We start from the raw sequence: 21,173 nt of genomic DNA on the forward strand, positions 1-21,173 counted from the left end.
GATGTAAAGTATCTGCCTAAAAAGATAACATTATACCTATTCTAAATTTATGCCATTTATTGATTGTCTACATTTTGGTAATACAAGGAGAAATAAAATTAATGAAAATAAATGCTTTACAATAATTTCCTTTTCCACATTTTTCACTTGCTAACACCTGTCGTGTGTGGTATCACTATTTTTAATCATCATACTCACTGCACAGCTGTGAAATTTGAATTTTCATTGTGTTTTTTCCACATATGTTGTGATTTCTGAGGTTGTGATTACATGGGACCTGAGAACACATCTGTTTTTATCCAAATACATATCAGGTTTCACTTTTATTCTGATGTGAAAATGTTACAATGTCTCTTGTTTATACATACATCACCTGCCAGCTGCTCTCATTGGCTGCATAGAGCCAGCAGTTGACATACCCCCTTTTGTTCCTGTCATACATCACACTGAAAGTCGAGAATATTACAGTGTGAAATACGTGTATGCCATTGGTCCCCATCTAGACTTTTACCATCAACTGCAGAAATGAATACTCTTGTTGAGTATTTGTCCAATTTTAAGTTCAGTTCAATTTTGAGTACAAATGGATTCAGGCAAACTGTAGTTTAAACATGGTACATGTTCTTGAAAAGCCAGGTATGCGGTATATATTCCTATAGTTGGCAAAATGATGTAATTTGTGGTCTGCTCACTACTTGCCTCCCTGCTTTCGTAGTTCTATCTTCACACCAAAGCTGGTATCACTGTTCCCCCTCCAACTCTTCTGTAGTGCTAAGCTTGAGCAGCTGTGAAACACTGACTACATTATATTCTAGGGTGCAAATCATATGTAGCAACAGCAACTAATACGTAAATAAAAGATCGCCATTATGATTCAGTCCAATTAGCATACTTGTGCTCATCCTGCCATCTACTGATGTCTGTTCATACTATCACTGACCACAGGTCTTACCACTGTAATTTATTCTCGTGACAACAGTTGCAATCAGTTTATTTCATTTTTTAGACGTTTAATTCTTGATAAATTTTTCTCCTTGTTTCATCTGAATCGTGTTCTAAAATTGATTAAAAGCTGGCAACGTTTTTACCCAGTATTCTGATACATGAACAGTGACTGAATTTCTCATTAGTAAATCATTACAGTTTCCCATAATCAGATAAAATATTGATCTGGTTTCAGAAACAAGCAATGTTTTCCTGAAGGACATTTTCGCAGTTGAATGCTACCCTCAGTAAAAGTAGCGTAACATAAGTGTAGTCTTCTGCAGCCATTGTCACTGTCAATAAAATTCTTCTGGGCTGTTGATCACATTGTCAGTATATAAAATTGTCAGACATTTCGACCACAATCGCAAGTGTCCTTCCTCAGGGCTGTGCTGAGTTGACTGCTGAATGAGAGAGACTTTTTATCTTATATAATAGCAGAGAAAACTGTTTATGTAATTTGATAGGGTACTTGAGGATTGGAGGAGGAGTGTTAGGTGTTCTTTATTGGTCTTTATATTATTCCTTGTCATTGGTGGATAAAAAAGGGTTTGATTGGTGCTTATATTATTGCTTGTCATTGGTGAAAACGTGAATTAAAAAAGGGAGGTAGTGCCTTTTACTTGTTGCCAGGTGTGGGCTTCGGCGTGCCTGCACTCTATGTACATGTGACCACTGCGGTCTCCCATGCGCCTGTGTTAGATGCTCTGCTAGCAGCCACGACACCAGAAGCCTATACCCATCCTCTCTATTCATGTTGGCGGGTCACTTGGCTATTTCTATCACTCTCTAACCTTCCTCCTCAATGTAAATAGCTGTTTCACCAGAACATGGGCTTCATGGAATATTATTCCTTTGTTGTACTCATCTTGGTATTCCGTGAAGCCCGCATACTGGCAGAACAGCCATCTACTTTGAGGAGAAAGATTAGAGAGGCGATAGAAATAGTCGAGCAACCCACCTACATGAATAGAGAGGACACGTATAGGCTCCCAGCAGTGACAACATTGTGGGAGGACAGAATGTGCAAAGCAACTCACTCAGGCATGTGGGAGACCACGGTGGTTGTAAGTAGATAGAGCACAGGCACGCGCAGCCCACATCTGGCAACCAGCAAACAGCGCTATGTCACAGCTGCCACCTGTTTCTAATTCATCTGTTTCCACCAATGGTAAGATGTAATGTAAACACCAATCAAGCAGATCTTTATCCACCAATGACAAGGGACAATATAAAGACCAATAAAGAATGCCTAATCCTCTGTCCTCCTATCTTCAAGTACCCAATCAAATTGCATAAACAGCTTCCTCTGCTGTTATATTAGATCTAAAGTCTCTCTCATTCAGCTGTCAGCTCAGCACAAAGAACTGAGGAAGGCCACTTGCAATAGTGACCGAAACGTTGGACAATTTTATATATTGACAATATGGTCAACAGCCCAGAAGAATTTTATTGGCAGCAAACAGCATAATGTTTGTGTATGGTGTCCATACATGTATGAGAACTTTATTGCAAACCTGTTCAAATACAACAAGAGTTGGTAAGATGATAAAATTTGGTGCTATTTCCTGCTGTGTTTCACAAAACTGTCAAATTTTAAGCAGACCAATAGACTTTTATACTGGCTGGTTTGTAGTTTCTTGTGTATCCCATGCACAAGCACCATGTGAGTCAGATGTCACATAATTGTTCAAACAACGATGATACTGTATCGAGCACTTCATCGAACCCCTCTGTGGGTCCGGGGGTTTGAATAGGCCCGAGGTATTCCTGCCTGTCGTATGAGGCAAGTAAAAGGAGTTTCAGATGTTTCAGCCTTTATGTGATGGTCTGCTGTAGGGTTTGACCTCCATTCTTCAAAATTTTCCCAAAGAGCAAGCCAATTGGGGAAGGGTGCCTTACAAGGTGCATTGTGTTTATCGTGCATTGAGATCTATAGCCCACTTTCTCATCGTCGCATTGCAGTCCTGCCCATTCTCCATCTCTTGGGCAAGGACACCTTCCTGGGTGCATTTTCCAACATGCACTATGCAGTGTTGATTTCTGCATTGACGATGACCATGGACTTCTTTGCACCTGATATCCAGCATGGTAGCCAGTCCATTGTGGTGGGGCTGCCATTCACCCTGTTGGTTATAGCCCCCAGACCACACAGGGATCGCTCTGCTGAAGCCTGCACCATTAACTCCCCACGTATGCCAAGGGATAGATGCCTATCCCCCTGGGGCATTGGGACTCCCAGCAATGGCCATCCTGCCAGGTGGCATTTGCTGCGGCTGGGTGGCACCCTGGGGAGGGCCCCTGGTCAGAGTGAGTGGCATCTGGGTGGATGACACGCGTTGAAGCTAGTCCATTATTTCTTGCAGGTGGTGAAACACCAACAGTCCCTAAGCAATCACGAGCTCAATTCAATGCATAGAAGTACGACCCCAAATCGTTCCCTCCCTGGCCACACTATGGGAGGAACGTCAGGCTAAGGATGGCAGCGGATCTTATTCGCCCCTGTACCTTGTATGTTCGTGAACTGATGGTGAATCTTTCATGACGATGAAGCCTCAGTTTTTTGTTGAGCATTTAGAGGACAAGTTTGGGGAGGTGGAGGGCTTGTCCAGAATGAGATCTGAGTCAGTCTTGATCAAAACAGCATCCTCTGCCCAGTCACGGGAGTTACACATTTGTGACAAGCTGGGGGATGTTTCTGTAAACATCACGCCCCATAAGAGCTTAAATATGGTCCAGGGTATCATATTTCACAGAGACCTTCTTTTGCAGTCCACCGATGAGGTGCACATCAATTTAGAGTGGCAAGGTGTACATTTCATCCGGTGTGTCCACCAGGGTAAGGATAATCAGGTTGCCACCAGTGCCTTCATCTTGGCCTTTGAGGGTGATACATTGCCCGAGGAAGTCAAGGTGATGGTCTACTGGTGTGATGTAAAGCCCTTTATCGCTCCCCTGATGCTGTCATCTAAGTGCTGGAAGTTTGGCCATATGTCTTCCCACTGTACTTCCAGCGTCACATGCCAAGATTGCGGCTGCCCATCACATCCCAATACTCCATGTGCCCCGCCTCCCATCTGTGTCAATTGTGGAGAGCACCATTCACCTTGGTCACCTGGCTGCAGGATTCTCCAGAAGGAAAGGAAAATCTTGGTGTACAGGACCCTGGACCAACTAACTTACACTGGAGCTATGCATCCTGTGCATATGACATCGTCCTACGCTGCTGCTACAACAGTTCTGGCACCATCAGCTCTGCCAACCCAGGTCATCTCTCAGAGCCAGAAGACTACACAAGCCCCCTTTATGGTGGGGGGGCGGCATTTCCCTCCCTGTTGCCCCTGCACCACCTACCCCTCCCCTCACCAACCATCGGGAAGGTCCGTCCTCACTTCTAAGCCAGAGAAGCATAAGTCTTTTTCGCCTTCTCTCATTAGGAAGGGGTCCGTTGGGTCACTCCCTTCCCAGGTTTCTTGTAGTAGGAAAGACGACACCTGCGAGTGGCTGAAGAGCCCAAAAGCAGCTGGTCGTAGGGCTTCACACTCATCCTCAGTCCTGGAGACTGAGCTAGTGAAGTCCTCCCATCCAGGGAAACCCAAGGAGCAGTGAGAGAAATCCAAAAAGAAAACCCCGAAGACCTAGGAAATTGTGGTGGCACCCACACCACTGCTACCTACAAGCTCTCCGGCTGAGGATGGGGTGGAGATTTTGGCATCCCCTGAGGACCTAGATCTCACCAGACCCTCAGACACAATGGACATAGACTGCTCAGGCAATAAATCAGTGGCAGTAGGTGACTCTGAGGCATAACTGCCTCATTGAATGTTCCATGCCTTCCCAGTCTCACAATGATGTCATTCTCCAGTGGAATTGCAGAGGTTTTTTCCATCGCCTGGCTGAGCTACGGCAACCGTTAAACTTTACACCTGCTATCTGCATTGCCCTCCAGGAAACCTGGTTCCCAGCAAAGCGGACCCCTGCCCTCCATGGCTATAAGAGATATTACAGGATCCGTAGCGACTATAATCGAGTGTCAGGTGGAATTTGTGTTTATGTCCTAAACTCGGTCTGTAGTGAACATGTGCCCCTTCAAACCCCTCTTGAAGTTGTGGCTGTCAGAATAAGGACAATACAGGAAATAACTGTCTTCAATGTATATCTTCCTCCATATGTTGCAGTACCCCTGAATGTATTAGCTGCACTGATTGATCAACTCCCTAAACCTTTCCTACTTCTGGTAGATTTTAATGCCCATATTCCCTTGTGGGGTGTTACCATGCTTACTGGCCGAGGCAGAGATGTCAAAACTTTACTGTCTCAGTTTGACCTCTGCCTCTTAAATACTGGGGCTGCCATACATTTCAGTGTGGCTCACGGTAGTTACTCGGCCATTGATTTATCAATTTGCAGCCCAGGACTTCTCCCATCTATCCACTGGAGAGCACATGATGACCTGTGTGATAGTGACCACTTCCCCATCTTCCTGTCACTGCCCCGGCATCAGGCAAATAAATGCCTGCCCAGGTGGGCTTTGAAGGAGGCAGACTGGGAAACTTTCACCGCTGAATCTCCCCCACACAGTAACATCGATGTGATGGTTGAGCAGGTGACTAGCACAATTGTTTCTGCGGCACAAATCATGATCCCTCGCTCTTTAGGGTGCCCGGGCCATAAGGCAGTCCCTCGGTGGTCGCCGGAAGTCGCTGAAGCAATTAAGGAGCGTTGGCTAGCTCTACAGCAACATAAGCGGCACCCTTTCCTGGAGCACCTCATAGCCTCTAAATGGCTCTGTGCCCATGTTTGATACCTTATCAAACAACGGAAGAAGGAGTGTTGGGAGAGATACGTCTCCACCATAGGGTGCCACACGTCACCTTCCAAAGTCTGGGCAAAGATCAAACGTCTTTTCGGGTACCAGGCCCCAACAGCTGTCCCCGGTGTTACCATAAATGGCGAGAAATGTACCGACGCAAAAGCGATTGCCGAGCACTTTGCTCGAGCCTCTGCATCGGAGAATTCCCCCCCCCCCCCCCCCCCCCCCCCCCCAGCCTTTCGCACACTCAAACGGCGGCTGGAAGGGAACATCCTCTCATTCACTACACGCTGCAGTGAATTCTATAACGCCCCATTTACAGAGTGGGAGCTCCTCAGTGCCCTTGCACATTGCCCCGACACAACTCCTGGCCTGATCACATCCACAGCCAGATGATCGAACATCTCTTGTCTGACTACAAGCCACATTTTCTTGTCATCCTCAACTGACTATGGTGTGATGGTGTCTTTCCATCGCAGTGGCGGGAGAGCACCATTATTCCGGTGCTCAAACCTGGTAAAACCCGCTTTCTTTGTAAGCTGCTGGAACGTATGGTATGTCAGCGGTTGGGTTGTTCCTGGAGTCACGTGGCTTGCTGACTCCATGTCAGGGCGGCTTCCACCAGTGTCACTCTACCACTGATAATCTTGTGTCCATCGAGTCTGCCACCGGAATAGCCTTTTCCATATGGCAACACCTGATTGCCGTCTTTTTTGACTTACGTAAAGCATACCACACGACTTGGCGACATTGTATCCTTGCTACATTGTATGAGTGGGGTCTCCGGGGACCACTCCTGATTTTAATCCAAAACTTCTTACATGAAGTGAGTAAGTTGTTTGCAATGATCTAATTAGCCAGTCAATCACCACACTGACTCTGAAACAAAAGATGACAAAAGCCAGGCTGAAATGCTTTGTTTGGAATTCTAAAATGTTGTGCTGTAGAAATCATAATACAGTTCCTCCTCTCATTCAGCATACAGATGCCAAAATGCCAGTTATTGTGATAAGTGAAGACGGAATAGAAAATTATGTAAAACTTCTGTCGTATTCCAACACAGAATAGAGGGAAGATGGGGTTTGAGGTCAGTCTGCAGTTTCCATGCGGTGAGGAGCAAATGCAGAAAAACAAACTCCCAGTGAAGGCAGGATTGATGAAATGGACCAACTTCAAACAGTGTGTCACAGGGCACCTATGAGAGGTGCAGATTCTAGGACTTGACAGGATGCTTGCAGCCGGAGATTCGTGGAATTCAGGGGTCCAATTAACACTATTTATTAGTGGTCAGACTTATTACTGCACTGAAGGTTAATTCTAAACATTAGACATAGCAAAAGAGGCAGTTGGTTGTACAACAAAAGTCAGTTATCTGAATCCATAGGGGTGAGCAATAACAGAAGTAGTAACACTAGCAGCATGTTAAGTACAAACTTGAGAGCAGCACTCTATATGATAAAAATCGGCATGTCATAGTTTACCGATGCTGGCCATGAGTGATAATGTCAGCACCAAAATGATTTGCCTGAGAACTCCCTCTGAATACTAGAACATGGGTTTTTAAAGAATTATGGCAGAACACTATTTCTCCCTTTCTGTGGTCGACACACCAATCCACCACCACTTAACAAGCTTCGGTCAATCTGACGAGTCACTCTGCACCTCCAGGGCACCTCTTCCAACCTCTTTTAGATTCCTCTCCTTCTCCTACTCGGTAGGTAGGAATGCTTCTGGAATTTATATTAACAAACTCCAAGTTTGGTAGCAACAGCATTCAACTGAAAGCTAAACATCTGTGGCACTCCTGTTATGGCCAGCAGCAACAGTGTTTTATGTCACTTGGCTGTCCCCTCATTCCTTTTGTGAGTGGGGACTACTGTAGTAGCACTCTACCCAGTATAACCCACTGACATTACAGTTCTCAGGAGCAAGCCTCAAGCTTGCTTCCTCTGCTATAATGTGTCTTTTCATGGTCATCTTCTACGGTGATGCCTTACAACAGTGTGTAGGTGATGGATGGAGTTACCAGTTAATTGACTGAAGTGAAACTTCTCCTCTGGGTCAGCTGCCCAGAGCATCTACAATTTGCAGGGCTCAAGTGTTACTATTTAGCTCGAGGAACCTAAGTGCTACCACTTTTGCCTTCTCCCTGCATTGTATCTCTGTTTTCCTATCGGCCTTGATGGCTCCTGGGTCCCAACAGCCTTAAGTGTAGCAATGTACAAAATTATTATGTCGTCAATATACGACACTGCTCAATGGTGGAAGAACAAGTGGACCAAATGAAATACATGTGATGTATCATAAACATTATGTGAAAGAACTTGCTCCCATTGTAGCTTTAATTTATTGTAGATCATTGGAGCAATGAAATATACCTAGGGATTGAAAAAAGTGAAGGCCATTACCATTTCCATGAAGGGTTACCAGACATGCACATAATTAAAGGCGTATATCACTGGGGGTAAGATAGATACTGCCTACAGGAAAATTAAAGAGACCTTTGGAGAGAAGAGAAGCACTTCCATAAATATCAAGAGCTCAGATGGAAACACAATTCTAAGCAAAGAAGGGAAAGCAGAAAGGTGGAAGGAGCATATAGAGGGTCTATACAAGGGCGATGTTCTTGAGGACAATATTATAGAAATGGAAGAGGATGTAGATGAAGATGAAATAGGAGATATGATACTGCGTGAAGAGTTTGACAGAGCACTGAAAGGCCTAAGTCAAAACAAAGCCCCAGGAGTAGACAACATTCCATTAGAACTACTGACAGCCTTGGGAGAGCCAGGCGTAACCAAACTCTACCATCTAGTGAGCAAGATGTATGAGACAGGCGAGATACCCTCAGACTTCAAGAAGAATATAATAATTCCAATCCCAAAGAAAGTAGGTGTTGACAGATGTGAAAATTACCGAATCAGTTTAATAAGCCATGGCAGCAAAATACTAATGCGAATTCTTTACAGACCAACGGGAAAACTCATAGAAGCCGACCTTGGGGAAGATCAGTTTGGATTCCGTAAAAATACTGGAACACGTGAGGCAATACTGACCCTACAACTTATCTTAGAAGGCAGATTAAGGAAAGGCAAACCTATGTTTCTAGCATTTTTAGACTTAGAGAAAGCTTTTGACAATGTTGACTGGAATACACTCTTTTGAATTCTGAAGGTGGAAGGGGTAAAATACAGGGAGTGAAAGGCCATTTACAATTTATACAGAAACCAGAAGGCAGTTGTAAGAGTCGAGGGACATGAAAGGGAAGCAGCGGTTGGGAAGGGAGTGAGTCAGGGTTGTAGCCCATCCCTGATGTTATTCAATCTGTATATTGAGCAAGCAGTGAAGGAAACAAAAGAAAAATTTGGAGTAGGTATTAAAATTCATGGAGAAAAAATAAAAACTTTGAGGTTCGCCGATGACATTGTAATTCTGTCAGAGACAGCAAAGGACCTGGAAGAGCAGCTGAACGGAATGGACAGTGTCTTGAAAGGACAATATAAGATGAATATCAACAAAACCAAAATGAGGATAATGAAATGTAGCCGATTTAAATCATGTGATGCTGCGGGAATTAGATTAGGAAATGAGACGCTTAAAGTTGTAAATGAGTTTTGCTATTTGGGGAGCAAAATAACTGATGATGGTCAAAGTAGAGAGGATATAAAATGTAGACTGGCAATGGCAAGGAAAGCGTTTCTGAAGAAGATAAATTTGTTAACATCGAGTATAGATTTAAGTGTCAGGAAGTCGTTTCTGAAAGTATTTGTATGGAGTGCAGCCATGTATGGAAGTGAAATGTGGACGATAAATAGTTTACACGAGAAGAGAATAGAAGCTTTCAAAATGTGGTGCTACAGAAGAATGCTGAAGATTAGATGGGTAGATCACATAACCAATGAGGAGGTATTGAATAGAATTGGAGAGAAGAGAAATCTGTGGCACAACTTGACTTGAAGAAGGGATCGGTTGGTAGGGCATATTCTGAGGCATCAAGGGATCACCAATTTAGTATTGGAGGGCAGTGTGGAGGGTATAAACCGTAGAGGGAGACCAAGAGATGAATACACTAAACAGATAGAGAAGGATGTAGGTTGCAGTAGGTACTGGGAGATGAAGAAGCTTGCACAGGATAGAGTAGCATGGAGAGCTGCATCAAACCTGTCTCTGGACTGAAGACCACAACAACATCACTGGTGTTGGTGTACTGCAAACTTACAGAACATTTACTATGTCACACATTATGATGCTTTTAAAGAACAAAAATATCCTCAATACAAATCAACATGGGGTCTACAAACAGAGATCTTAAGAAACTCGTCTCACAGTATTCTTCCATAGGATCCAGAGTACTGTAAACAAATGTGCCCAGGTTGATTCCGTATTCATTGACTGCTGTAGGAAATTTTATACATTTCTTCTGTTGTTTAGTGAGCCAAATACCTGCTGGCCTAGTACATTACCAGATTTGTGATTTGATTTTGAAACCCCTTACAGATAAATCTCTTCATTCATGATGCGACAAAATTGGTAGAAGTAAAGGTAATTTCAGCAATACCCCAAGAGAGTGTTAAAAGGCCATCATTGTTTACATTTTGCAATAATAATCTAGAGGACAGTGTTGGAGGCTCCATGAGGTTATTCACTGACGATACTGTAATCTATAGAACGATTGCAAGTACAGAAGACTGTAGTGAAATGCAAGGGGACCTGCAGGGGATTGTTGATTGGTGCAGTGTCTTTCAGGTTACCCTGAATGTAAATTAATGTAACAAATTACACATAAATAGGTGAACACGTCCTCTGCTCATTGAATACACTATTGGTGATGAATTACTGGAAAGAGTAACTGCCATAAAATACTAAGGAATATCTACTGAAACTGTCCTGAATCAGAATTACAACTAATTGTAGGAGCATTATGGAGATCCTTAACAAACCCCAGTGGTACATAATACAAGAAAGCCATTATGTGTCAAGGAGATGTTTACTGTTGAAAATTTGAGTATGTGCACTCCAAGATGATCTGTACAACATATTATTTCTTCCCACATATATCTTGTCGAATGTCCATGATGTGGAAGTCAGAGTTTGTACAGAGCCTTACCAACAGTCAGTCTCCCCACTTGCTATTTGCAAATGGAACAGGAAATGGGGGAAAGATGGTGGTACTGAAGTGAGCTCCACCACATACTGTTAAGTGGATCATGGAGTATAAATGTAGATTTGCTCAGTACATGTCACACTTTTCCTCTACTCGTGGCTCTGTAGTCGCAATCACCTTCATTTTAATTTCCTTATAGTCTACTACTTGCACTGAAATAGCACATTTTGTGTAGTGCCTCTACAGCACAGTTAATTAGTACTCCACTGTAACCATGATGCACTGGCTGTTCTGTGTTTTTTAAGTCATATCAGTTCTGAGTGAATTATGTCTTAACTAGTCATCTCTTTCATTTTTTCCCCAATTGTCAGGAAGTCCTTTATTGTAACACATACCTAAATTGATTGACTTCATATTTAATATTTTATGGATATGATAGTTGCTACTCATATGGTGGAGATGCTGAGTCACAGATAGACACAACAAAAAGACTGTCAAACAAAGCTTTCGGCCAAACAGGCCTTCATCAGAACACACACACACACACACACACACACACACACACACACACACACACACACACACACACACAAAAATGCAACTCACTCACACGTGTGACCACAGTCTCCAGACTTGGCAGCCAGAGACTGTGTGTGTGTGTGTGTGTGTGTGTGTGTGTGTGTGTGTGTGTGTGTGTGGAGGGGGGGGGGGGGTAGTCTATTTTGATGGCGGTCTATTTGGCTCAAAGCTTTATTAGACAGTATTTTTGTTGTGCCTGTCTGCAAGTCGACATCTTCACTAAATGGCGAGTAGCAAGTATCCTTTTCATAATGTTGTTATTATTCCATGCTAGATTTTCTATTGTTCGACTTCATACTCATTTTGTCTTTGCCCGATTCAGAAATACAGTGTTCAAAAAACATTCCTTTCTTTTTTCTTTTATATAAATCTGATTGCGTTTTCGATCTAAAATTAATCATTCAAATTGTATATGTAAAATTGCAACACTCCAAAGAAGATATAAATGTGCACAGTTCTATTTGTCATTGTTGTATGTGTTGCTTAAGGTCCACTTGTTGATGAAGTTCATCAAGTCTTCTCAGACTGGATTAGCCAGGTAGTTCGAGTTTACAAAGGAGAGAACCATGCAGAGCTAGAATGGATGGTTGGACCTATACCAATTGAGTAAGTGTAGTATACGTAGAGAACATTTAAAAATTAGCAGTATTAAAATTGAGAAGTTAAAAGTTTGCCACTGAATAGTTGGTGATATGATATATCTTAACACTGCAGCTATATATAAAATTAACTACTAGTACATAATATTAAACAATGTTTCGTGATATACTTACCAGTAACATGGTATGAAGTAAAGTAAAAGATTTACATGCACAGAAGAAATTTTAAACTGTTATTTATTTCTATATTATGTGCATTTTTCTAGCATGAAGTAAAATACATTACCATTAGGTTACACAGAGAACTGGTGGTTTACTCAAAAGAGTTACAAGATCTTCCCTGAAACCAGGCTGCAGAGGTTTTAGAATTCAAAACACTCCTGGATTCCTGCGCATGTTGTGGCACCACTTCTGGTGTGCCTGATGGATTAACAACAAGGATTGGTGCGCCAGCCAGCCTGGATGTGGCTTTTAGGCAGTTTCCCACATCCCACTAAGTGATTACTGGGCTGGTACCCAAGTCCCACCTCAGTTACATGCTTCACAAATTTGTAGAAAACTTTCACTCACTTTCACAAATAACACTACCACAGACAGCTGGGGTAGATATATTCCATCCCAGTGATAACAGAACGGCCTCTTGCCAACCCTTAAATTAATCATGCCAAAGTGTTTTAATAACGATGCTGAATCTGCTTATGTGGCAGAAAAAATGGGGGGGGGGGGGGGGGGGGGGGAGTTAAGTTTGAGAATTTGAGGGTTGGAGTTGATTTGGGTTCATGTCAGCAACAGTGAAAGGAGTCGCTAGACACGTAAGCAGTGCTGTTGGAATCATCAATCTGAAGAACTGTTTGAAGCAACTCTCATCACTAATCTATCCTGAGCATATCTTCTCATATTTGTGTAACTACCGTGTCCTACACCCACTTAAACATGCTTAGTGTGATCAAATGTTGAGCTTTTCATACAATTTTCATGCTCTGCACCCCCGCCCCCTCCCCCAAATCTCACACATTCCACCTACAATATCAGTTTTTAACCTGCCCCACAGTCCAAACTCCCCTTCATTACACAAAAAAATTAAGTATTCATTTATGTCCCAGGCTGTTTCTAATTAATATATGGTTTCTTCAGTTGAACTTGGGTCATAGAGGTATTTTCTTTCCAATTTGATGTAGTACCTCCCCTTCAGTTACTCAGTCTATGTATCTAATCTTCAGTGTTTTCCTCTAACACCACGTTTCAGAACCTTCTTTTCTCTTATTGTTTGTACTGTTTACCAGCGACAGTAGTTCTACACTCCCGACAAGTACTTTGAGAAAAGACTTCCTAAAATTTAAATTTTCTATTTGATGTTAACATATTTCTCTTTTTCAGGAAGGCTTTTCTTTCTCATTTGTACCCTCTTTACTTCTGTCAACATCAGTTATTTTTCTGCACGAGTGTTATATTTAAAAAAATTTAAAAGTAATAAATTATTTCAAAATTTTATTGGTGCTAAGGCACTTCAAACACACCAATTTTGAAACTAGAAATGTTAGCAACAGAGAAACCTGCTAATGACATGGAGTAATTTTGTAGTCACTGAAGGCCAAAGCTCTGGAAAAGTGAGAGTTCAACCTAAACTTTTTTAGTTTCTGGGTCTTGTTTCTGTTCTGGGGGGCAGTTAATTATAATCTTCAATTCTCAAACAAATCAAAGTTGTGGTGATGTATTGATTTTGTAAATGAATGTTGCTCGCTGAATTTCATTAGGCTTGAAAATGATATCCCTTGCTATTAAGTACTGTAACAGCTTTCATTTAAATCAAACTGGAAACATCAGCTAATATCAACAGGATCCATTAAATGCAGCACACCATGGACTTTATAATTTTAACTACATGTGCCAGGGTACCTTTTAAGATATTGTTATTGCATTTTTACTCTTCTGTTTTCACTTTATCTGAATATTACAAAACACACTGTATGAGTTTTTATTGTCTTCTTCAGGTGTGCACACCACAGATACAGACAGCACACACTCTTAACATCACACATTCTTCTTCTTATTCTGGTTGCCAACTGAAGAAAACATACAGAAAATATTGCCAACTTTCTAACAGTTGTGCCAGTGATTGCAGTGCAATCTTCTGAGACCACCTCTTTGTCTTGTGGTAATATTTTTCTAAAATTTTTTTGACTGTTTATTCATCACAGTCTATCTTGCAAGGAACCCCTCGAGTGCATGTTCGCTGGTTCAAAGGCCTACTCCTTGGGAGTTACAAACTGTGTAAGATGTTCAGGTAGGTATCTGGTCTCAAAGAATGCATATAGAATTGTATTGGTGTAATGGGATGATGAGAACTGGTGGAATTTGATGACATGCAACCGAATGCAAAACAGTCTGTCATGGAGTGTGTCATGAAACGCTATCATTTAAGGTGCAGGTGCAGACAATACAATAATATGTTTTAGCTGTGGAAAAAACAAACATCCAGAGACTGAATTTGTCCGTCGGTTCCAGGTGGCACGAATTGCAATGTCACACACTTTTCAGGAGGGATAGTTTGCTCTAAAGGAGTAAGATTTTGCATCCAGGCCAGGAATCAAGGAAAAGCAAGTTATTTTGAACAGCTGTTGGCCAAAAGCAGTGCTCATACCATAATTGTAGTTCTCTTACACCCATTTTCCCACTCACATAAATATTTTATACTACCCTTGCAATATCATACATGTGAGAAAGAATCATAGGAGGCAGAGCACGTCCAACTTCTCCCAGCACAATAAATAACTTTCCAGCCAGTCTGCCATCCAGATTAACAGTCAGCATAACTGTATACAAATGTATTAAGGCTTTGATGTTAGTTGATCTTGATGCAACTCTTTTAATGCCATGAATTTCCAGGATTACTTTCAAATGCATTCCCTCTTCAAATCTCAATTGATCGGATTTGAAAACAAATTCATTACTTAATGATGGGATAAGTTTGTTTCTCTTGTCTCCAAACTTTTGGTCTGATTCCCCAGTTTACTGTGCATCGTCAAGTTGATGATTTGTTTAAAATTTTGTTATCTTACATCTTCCAATTCTGTTGCACTGTTTGAAGTTCTGCAACTGTCCACTGCTTCCCTTGAAATCACTGTAATCTATGTTGTATGCAATTGGATGCGCATAACATCATAAGTCACTGTCATGCACATTCTATAAATTGTATCAAGCATCCTTGAAACATGCAAACTCCAATTTTCGTAAGTGTGCCTTGTTGTTCCTTGAATATCAACATTTTTTCTTATGCACTCCATGGTCATACTGCTGCAGACTTATTTGAAATCTGTTCATAATTGTTTTTCTGCTACGCTGTGGATGATTTTCCATGTACATAATTATGCTTAGTGCCTACTCCGTGGCCAGTGATTGTTCTTTATTACAATTAACTAAAGACAGCATTTGTGGCTCCCTGTCCAAGAAAGATGATGAACTGCATGGCTTGACACATGTTTCTGCATCACTTTCACTTGCTAAACACAGGTGGCGATCACTGTACTCCTCAAGCAATTGTCCACAAAGCTGAACATATATGACACCACACATTCTACTCACTCAACCTGCTGAAACTCTAATACCTTATATGCCACTTCTTCCTCACTGTGCAAAATTCCTTGGGTTCCATTCTGACAAAATGTCAACTTCAACAACTGTTGTGGTACGTATAATGAAACGTTTGTCATTGTCATTGCTCTGCTTTGTATCAACACCACTTACACCGTACTACCATTGCCAGTTACTTGTCGACTAAGCATTTCAACTAAGATTTGTAGCGTCATACTGTGCTCACCACTAGATACCTCCAGTCGCGCCCCCTGTTGCCATTAGCAGCCAATATTATTATTAATGCTTACGTTATGCCTGAATCAGCTGCATCACAATTTCATGTGTCTAATTTTGAATTTACAGTAGCCTAGTTGTTTCTGCGGCTACTGGATGGCGCTTGTAGCAACACCATGTTTACTTGCCCACACTTTCTAAAGTGGGCACCTCATTCTTGTTGCAACCCTTGTTCACAGTACGAGCAGCCCTTAGTGGCTCGCCATCTCACAAGTGTTCATGACGTTGCCTTTCCGGCTTAGATCTTTTTTAATATGTGACTTGTAAGTACTGCATCTTTTCGAGTCAGTACAAACTTTAATTTTATTAATGTACTATATACCTAATGTTTTAGTACAGTTAGTCTAATTCTGAAGACAACGCTCATAGTTGCGTCGAAACCAGGTCAATTCTGACTTAATATTTGTGACCGAGGGCTTATTGGTTACAGTGTTGTAGTTTTCAAGTTAGACAATGTGTGGGGCATTGAATGCCTTTAACATCATTGGTCTTTTGCAACCTTGCACTCAAGGGGTTCATTGCCATTAACAAGATCCTTCATACTTATCTGCATGTTACTATCTACAGACAACTTGTATTTGACCACCTTTTGACCTGTTTATGCAGATACATGACAGTGTTGCTGACAGATTAAGTTTGTCACCTTAAAACAAAACCAACTTTAATGGCTACATTTCAATTACAAAACTTGCTAACTCTTTTATTATTATTATTAGATATTCCACATAAAAAATCATCTGGGTTCAGATGTAAATAATTTCAGGAAATTTATGCCAAGTTCACTAGAAAATAATGTAGTCAAAACATGCAAAATACTTTTAAAATATGTTATTGCATCAGAATGCAGATAAACCTGACATGGGGTCAGTGCCTTGAAATGGATGTGTGACAGATCCAAAAACTGAAGCAATGTTAGTTGTCTTTGGTTACCATCATTGCTGCTTATATTAGTTCCAAAAATTACAATGTCAGTTTATACATTGTTTAAATTCATTGTATTTGAATTTATAATTAACATTTGTATGCTTCCTTAAATCTGGTTGCGGATTTTAACTATATAAATCATGTCAATATTTCTGAAACAGTTTATGTGTTAAAATATCACAGTTTTTATGCTCACATCAAAAAATGTTTTGCATCCAGTTCAGAAAACTGGAATAGAGATAAACATATACATCATTTACACCCTTTTTATTGCTCATGAAAATTACATATTGTATGTTGTACCACCATACAGCGAGACTTTCAGAGGTGGTGGTCCAGATTGCTGTACACATTGGTACCTATAGTACCCAGTAGCACACCCTCTTGCATTGATGCTTGCCTTTATTCATTGTGGCTTACTATCCCCAAGTTCATCAATGCACTGTTGGTCCAGATTGTTCCACTCCTCAACGGCAATTCGGCGTAGATCCCTCAGAGACGTTGGTGGGTTACGTCGTCCATAAACAGCCCTTTTCAATGTATCCCTGGAATGTTTGATAGGGTTCATGTCTGGAGGACATGTTGGCCACTCTTGTCGAGAATGTTGTTGTCCTGAAGGAAGTCATTCACAAGATGTGCACGAAGACAGCACAAATTGCCATCCATGAAGACGAATGCCTCACCAATATGCTGCAGATATGATTGCACTGTTGATCGGAGGATGGCATTCACATATTGTACAGCTGTTACGGCACCTTCCATGACCCAGTGGTGTACGCCGACCCCACATAATGCCACCCCAAAACAGCATGGAACCTCCACCTTGCTGCACTCACTGGACCGTTTGTCTAAGGCGTTCAGCCTGACCGGGTTTGCTTCCAAACATGTCTCCGATGATTGTCTGGTTGAAGGCATACATGACACTCACCGGTGAAGAGAATGTGATGCCAATCCTGAGTGGTCCATTCGGCAACATGTTTGGCCCGTCTGTACCGTGCTGCATGGTGTCATGGTTGCAAAGATGGAACTTGCCATGGATGTCGGGAGTGAAGTAGCACTTCATGCAGCCTATTGTGCACAGTTTGAGTCATAACATGGCGTCCTGTGGCTGCATGAAAAGCATTATTCAACATGGTGGCATTGCTGTCAGGGTTCCTCTGAGCCATAATCTGTAGGTAGCGGTCATCCACTGCGGTAGTAGCCCTTGGTTGGCGTGAGAGAGACATGTCATTGGCAGTTCCTGTCTCTCTGTACCTCCTCCATGTCCAAACAACATCGCTCTGAAACTTCCTGGCAGATTGAAACTGTGTGCCAGACCAAGACTTGAACTCGGGACCTTTGCCTTTTGTGGGCAAGTGTTCTACCATCTGAGCTACCCAAGCATGACTCACGCCCCATCCTCACAGCTTTACTTCTGCCAGTACCTCATCTCCTACCTTCCAAACTTAACAGAAGCTCCCCTGTGAACGTTGCAGAACCATCACTCCTGGAGGAAAGGATATTGGGGAGACATGGCTTAGCCACAGCCTGGGGGATGTTTCTCATTCTGGAAACATCGCTTTGGTTCACTCCGAAATGGCTGCACACTTCCCTTGTTGAGAGCCCTTCCTGGCACAAAGAAACAATGTGGAAACAATTGAACCATGGTATTGACCATCTAGGCATGGTTGAACTACAGACAACACGAGCCATGTACCTCCTTCCTGGTGGAATGACTGGAACTGGTCGGCTGTCGGACTCCTGCCGTTTAATAAGCAATGCTCATGCATGGTTGTTTACATCTTTGGGCAGGTTTAGTGACATTTCTGAACAGTCAAAGGTACTGCGTCTCTGATACAATACCCACAGTCAACGTCTGTCTTCAGAAGTTCTGAGAACCAGGGTGACGCAAAACTTTTTTTGATGTTTTATATTAAGGTTTCATGTAATGTATATCCATGACAATCTAATTATTTCTGTTAATTACTTTACAATTGTAAAACTTTTGTTTCTAACATGAACAGTGAATTCTGTCATTAGTAATACATTTCAGTGCATAAATTTCACTACGGAAAAGTTGGAATCACGTTTACATTATATTTGATATTAGTAGTACAAAATCTCCTTAAACACATTTAAATTGGTTTAATTTCATTTTAAGTCAAGTAGTTTTCATTAATACAGTAGACAAGCAATATAACAATTTAAACTTTTGCATACATGTAACTTTGCAGAAACATCACACGATAGTATCAATCTTCGATAAATGTGGAATCATATTTTTCATTTAATACTCTCCCATTCTGCTGATTACAACCTGTTGTGACTTTTTTCTTTTTGTCAGTTTACTGCCTTCTGAGGTGATTTCAATGACTTGATGGGAGACAGAAAGAGACAGAGAGAGAGAGAGAGAGAGAGAGAGAGAGAGAGAGATTTGCTGGAAAAGTGTTTGCACAAATTTGAATTTGATAATCTAGCAAGATCTCAGGACAGTGGGCAGATGTTCTATGAGAAGTGACTGGTTCCAATGGGAAAAGGAGCCAAGTTGTCTGAATGAGCAAATAAAATAAAATAAAAAAGCACAGTGATCATGAAGTGCTATGTGTCATGGGTGATATTGTCTTAAATGTGGAAAAGAAAGGCTTTCAGGCTCTGAACTAAAATGCAGTGACATCAAGACACAAACAGTTATTTTGTATAAAAATGGCACCACAACAGCTCTCATATTAAATCTGCATCATGGAGCTCAGTATCCTCTGTGAAAAGTGGCGGTTCATCGCAGTCTTTTGAAACAGCAAAGTTATGTAATGTCAAAGGCAGCATCATTATTGCTGTACTAATACTGTATGTGTTTAAAAAGCTTTTGTTCAAATTATTGAGCTGCTGCCTGTCAAGGCATTTGTGATCTTCTTGAGTCTGTTTCCTGAAGCTGTTCCACAAAGCCTCAGTTTGAATACAACTAAATTCCAGCACATTCTGACTAAAGCCCTAGAATTGTATTTTAAGCAGCAGCTGATGAATGAAATAATGTGTATTATTCACTGTTTTTTGGTGAAACAACAAAGAATGCTGGTACAGAGAAGTGAGAAATGGTGGTTCACTATTGGTCAGCATCTCAGAATGAAATTGTGAGCCATCATTTACTGACATTTTTCATTGGTAAAACAACATCTGAGGATATTGTTGGTAAACTTATAAGCACATTAGTTTCAGCAAACCTTTCATTGTATAAACTCTTAATATCTGGGAGTGATAGCCCCAATGTTAATAAAGTAATGAGACTGCTTAACGAACAAGTTTATCTTGTAAGAAAAAATATACTTAATGATGTAGGCTTGTAGCATTTCGGAAATAGGAGCCATTGCTACATTTGCTTCACAGTGGAATAAAGAGACTTGTTAAAGTGTTGCTAGGAAGACATTGTGAATAATTAGCATTGAAGACTTGTGAAATGTCAGATGATATTTCACAAGAATCCAATTTTCTGCCTCAACAAGACTGTTTTACGATGATTTTGTTACAGCAGTTCTCCATAAGCTATTTGAAAAGGACGGGCTTCAGTCCTAGATGCTTGTTTAGAAATATTGTACTGATGCATTTAAATATGCTCATCTTAAAGACAACACAGCAGGTTCGAGGAATCTGGAGCAGTTCCAGTGTCTTCAACGATGGAACAGAACATGATCAGAAAGTGTCAATGATTTTGGAAGCACTGCAAAAGCATTACTGCTGGATATTGATTGTGCTCAGCCAGTAGGTGAATGGAAACTTCTCCTGTTGGAAACCAGCAGAAATTCAAATACAACACAAACTGCAATTGACAGTTATTGGAACCAGTTTATTGGTAGGAACTGTATGACAGGAGAATCAAAATGTCCACAGTCATGTAATGTGGTGAAAGCAGCTTTGGCTCTGTCTCACAGGAATGATGAGATTGAAAGGTTTTCTGCATCAACAAGATATCTTACAGCTATTCTTGCTTTCTTTGGTGCACTGTTATAAGAAATTCCAGAACTGTCCAGAAGAAGAAAGAAGGAAGAAAAGTAAAAACAAAATATGAAGAGGAACGAAGAGTAGGTCAGCAAGAAGTCATCAAAAACTTACATCTGAGAAAAAGGGGATTTCATCACTGGAAGCAATACTTAAACAAAAACAAAAAAAGGCATTAATAGAAAAGAGTTATGGCACCTAATAAGTTGGCCAATGAAACTAATGAGACTTATGGTTGCCGTACATAAGAAAGACTTTTAAAAGGCAAGACATTCCCAGGCTATGTTGACAGGTGCTCTGCAGGTCCAAAAAGTAGTTCAGAATCGGAAACAAA

The 21,173-nt window shown here is 41.3% G+C and overlaps 1 protein-coding gene across 1 annotated transcript in view; it reads left to right on the forward strand.

The window, feature by feature from the left end:
* The window catches only part of LOC124795556 (lysosomal alpha-mannosidase-like), a 170,651-nt gene that overhangs the window by 119,770 nt on the left and 29,708 nt on the right, over positions 1–21,173 (forward strand). Inside the window, exon 13 of the mRNA XM_047259632.1 lies at positions 11,969–12,086. Coding sequence (XP_047115588.1) covers positions 11,969–12,086 — 118 coding nt within the window. The remainder of the gene's footprint in view (positions 1–11,968; positions 12,087–21,173) is intronic.

Source organism: Schistocerca piceifrons, chromosome 1, assembly GCF_021461385.2.
Source record: "Schistocerca piceifrons isolate TAMUIC-IGC-003096 chromosome 1, iqSchPice1.1, whole genome shotgun sequence".
Lineage (NCBI taxonomy): Eukaryota > Metazoa > Arthropoda > Insecta > Orthoptera > Acrididae > Schistocerca > Schistocerca piceifrons.